The sequence below is a fragment of the Micropterus dolomieu genome, linkage group LG04 (assembly GCF_021292245.1).
Source record: "Micropterus dolomieu isolate WLL.071019.BEF.003 ecotype Adirondacks linkage group LG04, ASM2129224v1, whole genome shotgun sequence".
NCBI classification, from domain to species: domain Eukaryota; kingdom Metazoa; phylum Chordata; class Actinopteri; order Centrarchiformes; family Centrarchidae; genus Micropterus; species Micropterus dolomieu.
The window spans coordinates 2,268,164-2,276,991 of NC_060153.1; the positions used below are offsets into that span (position 1 = coordinate 2,268,164).

The 8,828-nt window shown below is 38.0% G+C and overlaps 1 protein-coding gene across 4 annotated transcripts; it reads right to left on the reverse strand.

Moving 5' to 3' along the window:
• Positions 1-859: 859 nt before the first annotated feature.
• LOC123969165 (beta-1,3-galactosyltransferase 2-like) lies at positions 860-7,012 on the reverse strand. 4 transcript variants are annotated; one of them, XM_046046290.1, is made up of 3 exons: positions 6,760-7,012; positions 2,838-3,848; positions 860-1,094 (listed from the first exon to the last, which is right to left on the reverse strand). In XM_046046290.1, the coding sequence occupies exon 2, from the start codon at positions 3,841-3,843 to the stop codon at positions 2,875-2,877; it is 969 nt and encodes a 322-aa protein (XP_045902246.1). In that variant the 5' UTR covers positions 3,844-3,848; positions 6,760-7,012; the 3' UTR covers positions 860-1,094; positions 2,838-2,874. The 4 variants fall into 4 exon arrangements, with proteins under 4 accessions (XP_045902246.1, XP_045902244.1, XP_045902247.1 ...); XM_046046288.1 differs by lacking the exon at positions 860-1,094 and adding an exon at positions 1,887-2,770 and having other exon boundaries at positions 2,865-3,848; XM_046046291.1 differs by lacking the exon at positions 860-1,094 and adding an exon at positions 1,887-2,678.
• Positions 7,013-8,828: the final 1,816 nt, after the last annotated feature.

Consider the following 8,828-nt stretch of genomic DNA (forward strand, 5'->3'; position numbering starts at 1 on the left):
GGCGTGTAAAACTGGAGAATATTGGGGGGAGGATGGTATCATTTCTGTATATGTGTTGTATGCTTGAGGAATAGCGTGAGATTAGACTTTTGGGTAATTTATGGCTTATCTTCATGACTAAATCAGACTGAGGTTATAATGTGAGTTTGGATTTAAGTTTAAAACAAACTTTAGCTGGGGTGAATGAATAATACGCCTTGAAAATTATACAAAAACAGATACCTGCCTTCCAATGGCACTGTCCAATTTTCTTAATAATATATCTTTAAAACTATTTATTTAAGTCGTATGTCTATTTAACATAACAATACTAGCAATAGTTTTTTCCTTTATCTTGTGTAAGGTTTGCTTTCTGATGTCTTGTCTTTGTGGGTCTCTCTCTCTTTTTGTATGTTTAACTGGTTATTAACTTCTGTCTCAGACCTGTAATTGTTTTAACATAAGGAAAGGAACACAAATAAAACCCCATCCCCAACCTGCTACACACACAAACACACACACACAGATATTACATACAACAAATAATAGCCTATAATAATAGGAATCCATCAACTCAGTCCTGTCTGAGAGTATCAAAGGAAGAAAAGAAGACAAGCAACTTCCTCTGTAGCTGTGTGTGTACAAATTGGATCATCTGCGTAATCTCTGCGAGAGTTATGTTCATACCTCAAATAGTGAGACAATAAATGTGTCTAACACAGAGGCAGTAGACACACGCACAAACAAAATGTCTGGTTGGCACAGAAAGGAAGTGGAGGAGGAAATATATACATCTGAAAGAGGACAAAAACGAATGTGTTATCCTGCGCTGACTCAAACTGTACATAAAATACACACTGTCCTACATCGTTGACAGGAGTCACACAAATATATTTTTATTTGTCAGGCGTGAAATTGTACAGAGGATAGTGCCAACAGCAATTTAAGCTGTAATGCCAACCACTGAGGATGATCTATGTCGTTAGATGGCAGCAAAAACAATGAATAATGTGTGGATCCAAAGTTTGGGTTTTCAGCATCTGTGTGATTTATGCAGGCTGCAGTCAGCAGGAAAAGAGAGAGCAGGGCCTTTGACTTCAGGGATCCTCCCTTATCTGACAGAGGGAGAACAGATCATAGACAGCTGGAGATGAATGAGAACACATGGGACAAGACTGTTCATGTCAGAGAGGAAGAGACTGCCAAGGTAAGGTCACTATCCTCTTTTCTTTTCTAAGTTAACACTTAAACAAGAGGAGAGAATGACCCAGCTGTATCTAAGCATGGTTTGTTGTTAACTTTTGCTTTCATTGCATTTTTTTTTTTTCACATTTAAAATGGTAAATTGATTTATTTAGAAAAATCAATTGCTTATGCTTTTGTTCTTTGGACAGTCTGCCTAGAAGGCTTCTGCTCAAATCACATTTTCATTTCATGCTATCTGCTTATGAGTTTCACGCATTAAGGACACCAAATATTTGCCTTTATAAAATTAATACATTCATTTATGGAGCGCTTTCAATCAAAGTGCTTTATAAAAACAATACAATTAAAATACAAACCGTATAATAAAATTTAAATTGAAACACTGAAAAGTAAATACCACTACACAAAGACATCAAAGAAACAAACATTTAGGACTCATAGGCAGCAGGGAATAAGTAGGTCTCAAGCTTTGATTTAAAAACCTCAAATTGACTTTGTCGACCTTACTGACATACGACACACTTTTATTGACAACGAAAAATACTGCTCACAAGTACATCATAAAGCTTTTCTGAAAATACCGGAAGATTCATCCAGGTCATAGTTGTGCAAGGTGGGATAAAATCAAGGACAGCTGGTTGGTTGAAGAAACCGAGAGGTTTTCTGTAAATAGCCTTATGTCAAAAAATTACCAACAAAACTGCAGTATCACCAAAGGTTTTGTTTATTCCTTTTCACATTTAATTCAGTGTGCACACATGTTTACAGTGACATTTGTGACAAGTTGAGAACAATCAACTTCAGTCATTTGCTGACACCCCTCCTAATTTTACACCATAGCCAGCTGAATGTCTAGTTCATGGCCAGGTCACATCACAGTGTGCCCTCCTTAAAATAATTTGTGGTTAATCAGACGGGGTATTTATATTTTATTTTTTTATTTTAATCTGTTTGGAGGTACTTTGCCACTGCAGCTTCATGAGATTATTTTTCTTTTTGTTCCCACAGCACTGTTTGATACCCTGTTTCCCTAGATTGCTATGCTATAACAGACTATGATGAAATTGAAAATACTGTAGCAGCAAGTTCAGGTAACAGAAGAAAAGCTTTACCGTAATTGCTCTTATCAAGTAAACAGTCATGAGAAGGGTTTTGTTGATCAATTTTGAAAGAATCTGCTGAATAGTAAAAAAAAAAAAAATGAATGGTAATTTAGCCTGAGAAATCCTGAGGATTTGATGCAGTGGGTTTAAGCTGATGTTAGACTGCCCTCTTCTGGAACAGTGACCAACTACAACTGTACAGGGGCTTGATCAGCAACTGAGTGAAGAGGACAATATCTTTTGAACACTGAGGAATATGGAATTTCGTATATCAAAATGAGGCTACAACTCTTTTGGACAAGTCGAGGTTCTAACACTCTGGTACTGTGGCCAGCAGATGTTCTCATCTCTGAGAGCTGATACAGCTCAGAAAGTCTGTAGTTCAGCTGGCTGAGAAGTACATTTGATACAAGGTGGATGTTAATCCTTAAATCTGTTTTGTCTTTTCTTTCCAACCAAAAAGCAAGGTGCTTCCATGTTGTCTGTAAACACATAATAAATGAGCTCCATTTTAGTTTATTTTAAATATACACAAAAGGGTCATCTTACCATTAAACAGGTCTAATTTCAGTCAACCTGATGAAGTTCAGCATTTAGCATCTGGCTGTTTGCTCCTCTCCCAGTAACGCATCATCTGCGGGATGCTTGTTGTTGTTATAGCAATCACTTTTGAAAGGCTGCAGTCGCTCAGAGGATGAATGGGTGTGACAATAAACATTGTATTTTCAGGTGGGTCGGTGGGGGAAATGCCCAGAAGTTTTAGGCACATACCCAGGTAGACGTCTTCAATATAAACAGGTTTAATCTGAGAAGAGACTCCTAGGATCTTCCCAGGCAGGTCCATGGACATGATGTAGGACATGCCCAGAGGATATGGAGGGTACTCTGACTCCGCAATCACGTATCTCGGCATGTAGAACTTGTTGAATGGGTTTCTTAAAACCGGGCTGTGCCACCACACCAAACCCGTTATGTAGTTTTGTTTGGCCACGCTGGGATCCAGCAACAGTTTAACCAAATTCTGGACATGGAGGAACATATCTGTGTCAATCTTCATGACATAGGAAGCCTTTACACAGCGCACAGCCAGCCACTGCAGCATCATCATAGTCTTGATGGTCAGATTGCGGTAGCTGTCCTGGAAGTTACTCTGGATCAGGTCATGGTGCAGCAGGTTCTCCTGTTTGACATTCTCCTGCTGCTGCTCAGCATCAGCTCCTCCAGGTAGGCCAAGTATGAAGACAGTCTCGATAAGCTGACCCAGAACCAGTTTCTCATTTCCCCATGTCTTCCGGATAGCCTCCCGAGATGCCACGTCACTGGGTGCAACCGGAACCATCAGGACCAGGAAAGGACTCCTGGTCTTACACGTAGGTGTGTCATCCATGATGAACTTGTAGTTTTGTGGATAGGCCACATAAGGCCCACAATCGTCCCATGACAGTGCTGTTTTTAGACCCAGACAACTCCAGCTGCTGAGATAGATGAGGAGGATCGTCACTGCTCCCAGGATGCAGAGTAATTTGTGTTTTAAGTATTTCCTTCCAGTATTCATTATAACTACAAAAGAAAAGAGACTCACATTATCATACGATGGTAGCACTTGTCTTAGCAAATATAATTTAGATAAAACAGTAACACACAATACCACATTTGAGAAAAAAATAAATAAAAACACAATTTAATGCTTAAAATTTCAATTACAAAAGCTGTAAAAAAAAAAAACAATAACAAAACAGTGTCCCTCAATATGAATGTCATGCTTATCAGCATCATTTGAAATGTTTTGATACTAGTTCTAATGTGATACCATGGTTTGGATACTGATACCAACAATATCTTTTTCTATAATGAAATACGTCTTTTCTACTATACCCCTTTTTGCAATTAACAAAAGACGTCGCTGAATTTCTCTAATGTTGTCTAACCACAAACACATTTATGAGAACTTTGAACATAAAATCAAAGTTTCAATACAACACCGAGTGCCGCACATTTCAGTTGATACCAACAATGTATTAAGCCATATCCTGCACATGTAAATCTAATTGTTTGCACCAAATCACCTTTTGCAATTAAATCAAAATTCAATAAGGGCATGCTTTGACAGTTGAGTAGTGGACCAACAAGTGGGTACACATTCTCAAGTGTATTGAATCTTGCCAATAAATCAGTATATGTAGTCATATGTAGAACCATTATTACCAAGTATTATTTCTGGACTTGGCCAACCAGTGGGTGACAAAGAGTCTAGAGACTGCTAAAATGTGTCTTCTTTCAGAGAAAAGGATATAAATATTTTAATGTGTTTGGTATCTCACTTTGGCTGTGCCACGTGTCTAGTTAGTGAGAGTACTAAGTCTGACCAAATAATGCAGAACAGTAACACAAACGGTTGATTTTAGAGTTTTAGTGGTGTCCAGCTAAGCCGATTTACATCACGTTACACATGCTTTAACGTTTAAAATGTTCCATTTTTGTTGAAACGTTTGAAGAATCAGTTATATTATATGATTATCATTACAGAAAATTAAATCATTGAGGATAGTGAGCCTTCATGTCTTAAAATGTCTTGGTTTGTCTGACTAAAAAAGTGTCCAAAACCCATTTTTGCTCGATTTAACCAAGTGTTGATTTATCAATTATAAAGTTTATTGCAGATTAATTTCAACTAGACTAACTGATTAATCAACTAGTTGTTTCAGCTCTAATTATATGGCTCTTTCACACATTGATTAAATTCTCTAAAACTCTTCAGATTGCCTAATGTCAAAAATGCATGTCACTGACTTGAAATAAGGTTTCTGAGCCCTCCAACCATTCCATCCCTCTAATATGACCCACATTTCCTAAATTTGCGGTTGATTTCTACTTTTAACAAGCCTGAAAGATAGACTAATAAAAGCAGTCATTAAATGGTGACAAAAACTAATTGAGAACAATATGTAATCAGTGCATTTATGTGTTGTTTCGCAGTCTGGTAGATGTGCTGATAGAGACGTACCCCAAGCGACTTACAGCTGTAATCGCAGCAAAAGGTGGCGCTACAAAGTATTAGCTTAAGGGGGCTGAATAATTTTGCACGCCCAATTTTTCAGTTTTTTATTTGTTAAAAAGGTTTGAAATATCCAATAAATTTCGTTCCACTTCATTATTGTGTCCCACTTGTTGATTCTTCACAAAAAAATTACAGTTTTATATCTTTATGTTTGAAGCCTGAAATGTGGCAAAAGGTCGAAAAGTTCAAGGGGGCCGAATACTTTCACAAGGCACTATATGTTAACCTTAAATCTTACCAAGGAATAACATTGTCAGAGCTGACTTAATTAGCCAAAAGTTAATTTTAGGAAAAGCCAGCTAAGGTGGACATTTTAACCTTAAAGCGTTTAAAAATAATTAAACACTTCACAAGGAGATTACTTAATTTATACGGGGAAAGTATAATAATTGCTAAGGACATGGACACAAATGGAAAGTTAAAGAGAAATGGAATTTAGATGAGCTTAGATGTCAGGATCACATACAGGTCAGGTGGAAAGCCAGGAATAGAATAAAGACACAGGGTAAAGGACACACAAAACCATTTGGCCACTGCGAACATTAGGCTATTACTTTATTTACCAAGCACGGTAGATAGGCTATGGTTTTGTATAAGGTGACACGTTTTGATAGGACGTTTGATAGGTGTTGATTCATGTGATCCTGGAGCATATTGATTGATTGTTGTATTATCCATTAAGAAAAAGTAATTTCAGTCAGTCTGCATTTTCGGTTTAAAGCTGCGTCAGAATGGAACTCGATCCTAACCGCTTTATCAGAACTGGATCCATACAAGCTCATTTAAAATCCGCTTAAAGAAATGGTTAATCAGTATATCAGCTCTGCCAACACTGAAACTGAAGTAAATGAATACATAAATACGTTCATCTACACTTTTAGCAAACAAACTTTTGGACAAACAAGATTTTCACATTGAAAAAAAAATATCTTCAAAATGTAATACCTTGTTAAATGGCGATTAAGACTTTTTAATAGCCTTAATTGTCGCAAAATTGATTTATCACCTTTTAAGACCCCGCGGACACCCTGTATTGTGATATCAAATTCAAAACGTTAGGAACAGTAGGACCTAACATAGGCCCATTGTAAAATAATTTCTCATCTGGGAAATATTGTTGCATAAGTTTTGGAATTAACGTTACATTACAACATGCAAGAGTAACGCAAAAGTCTAACATTAAGCCCAAAGCCCCAAAGCTGCTAGCGGATGCTTAGGTTAAATCTTTGAAGAGTCAACCGTCTGCTGGATTAAATCAATTCTGACTTTTCTTGACCGAATTAACGTTAACGTACCGGATTGCTGGAGTCACCTTGGGTCTAACGTTACAGTTGCACCACCGTTGAGCTGCACTCACAAACACAGCTAAACTTGGTTACCATTTTTTTCCTGTTACCCTAAACTTAACGTTACCTGTTGTAATCCTGTCGTAGTCCTTTTGTAGTCCTTCTCTAAAAACGCACCCTAGCTGTCTCCGCAGTCTTTCCTCTTGTGCTGTAAAACTCACGGGAGACCAGGGACCGTGGCGTAGTTATGATCTCGAATAGATCTCACAGACCACCAGAACCACCAGCCATTACACAGCTCATCTTTACCTGAGACTGGACACCGCTCACATTAACCACACCCTCACTTCCCTGCTGCTTCTTCTTCTTCGTCGTTCCGTTTAATGGCGGGTGGCACCGAGCGTTAAGGTGCATTACAGCCACCTACTATGTTGGAGTGGGGACCAGAGTTTCTATCCCTTGATAAATAAATAAATAAACAAAACAAAACACAACAAAGCAAAACAAAACAAAAACATAAAGAAAGAGTTATTTCACTGTTCACTAAACTCTATTGATCAATCCAGTTTCAAGTAATGAAATAGTTTCCCTACCTCAATGTCAAATACATCTTTTAGACTCAATTCTTCCTGTCCAAGCTTTCTGATTTCCCTCTTGTTTCTCGTTCCCGAGAGAATTTTTGACAGTGAAGAATTACATGTTCTACTGATTCCTCTATTTGACAGTGTTCACATAATCCTGAAGGGTGCTTGTTTATTAAATGCAATGTTTTATTAAGTCTAGTGTGCCCTACCCTCAGCCTTGTCAAGATATTCTCCTCTTTATTGATTCTTCTAGCTGTCCTTCCTGTGCCCACATCCTGCTGTAGTGTACAGAGATGTCGCCCTGCATTTCCTGTGTCCCAACTGTTCTGCCACTCCTTAACAATGTTTCTTTTGATCTTTCCTTTGGCTTCAGATTTACTGAGTGGTACGCACAAGATCTCCTCATGTTTCAGAGCCTGTTTTGCTAATGCATCCACACCTTCATTTCCCTTAATCCCTCTGTGAGCTGGGGTCCACATAAATGTTATCAGCATGTTCATATTTTTAATTCTGTACAACGTTTCATAGATCTCATTAACCATATCTTGCCTGCTGTGAGATGTAAATGACTGCAGTGACATTAATGCAAAGCAGGAGTCTGTACAAAGAATAACTTTTTTAATTTGTAATTCTTCTATCCGCTGTAATGCTGTTACAATTGCCAACATCTCGACTGTATATACGGATAAATGATCTGATGTCCTTCTTTTAACAGAAACGTGTAAGGCAGGAATACTGAAAGCAAAACCTGTTCTGCCTGTAATACGATCCTTGGATCCATCTGTATATATCTGGACAAATGTTTGATATAGTGTTTGTAACCCATCTTCAACCAATGCAATATTTCCACAACCTTTTTGATGCTGCATTTTTCCCAAAAAATATAAGTCAACTGACACTGAAGGAAACATCCAGAGTGGTGACTTGACTTAATGTCATGTCTCCGGCTATTTCCTCACATTTCCATGCAAAACACCCTCGTTTGGCCCTTTCTCTCTCCCAACATAGGAGAATTATCTTTGTTGTAGGATATCGATCGTCAGACTGCCCTTGCAGATTTACCCAGTAGTGCATCATTAACTGTTTACATCTAGTATTCAGCGGCATTTCCCCCACCTCTACCTGAAGAGCAGACACAGGAGTTGTTTTTATAGACCCACAACAGCAGTTTTTGCTGCTGATCCATAAGTGATACACCCATAGTCTAATACTGATCTAATCAGTGCTATACACACATTTTTAATAGCAGCCCTACTTGCTCCCCACTCTGACCCTGTTAAGCATCTCATCACATTCAGTATCTTATTACACTTGGTATTTATCTTACTGATATGTTCATTCCATTTAACTTACCATCAAACCACACATCCAAAAATCTAAAGACTTTTACTTGCTCTATCGTTTGCCCATACATCTTTAACTGAGCATTGACCCCTCTCTTTTTAGTGAAGACTACTGTCTTAGTTTTCCCAATTGCAAACTTGAATCCCCATGCAACTAACCATCTTTCCACCACATTAACTGCCAATTGTATTTTACCCTTAATATGGTTAATGTTCTTTCCCCCTTTTCCACAAGGCTCCCTCATCAGCAAACAGTGACTGTGCAATAT

Coding starts and splice junctions, on each gene's coding strand:
- LOC123969165 (XM_046046290.1), bottom strand. CDS start 3,843: ATGAATACTGGAAGGAAATACTTAAAACACAAATTACTCTGCATCCTG.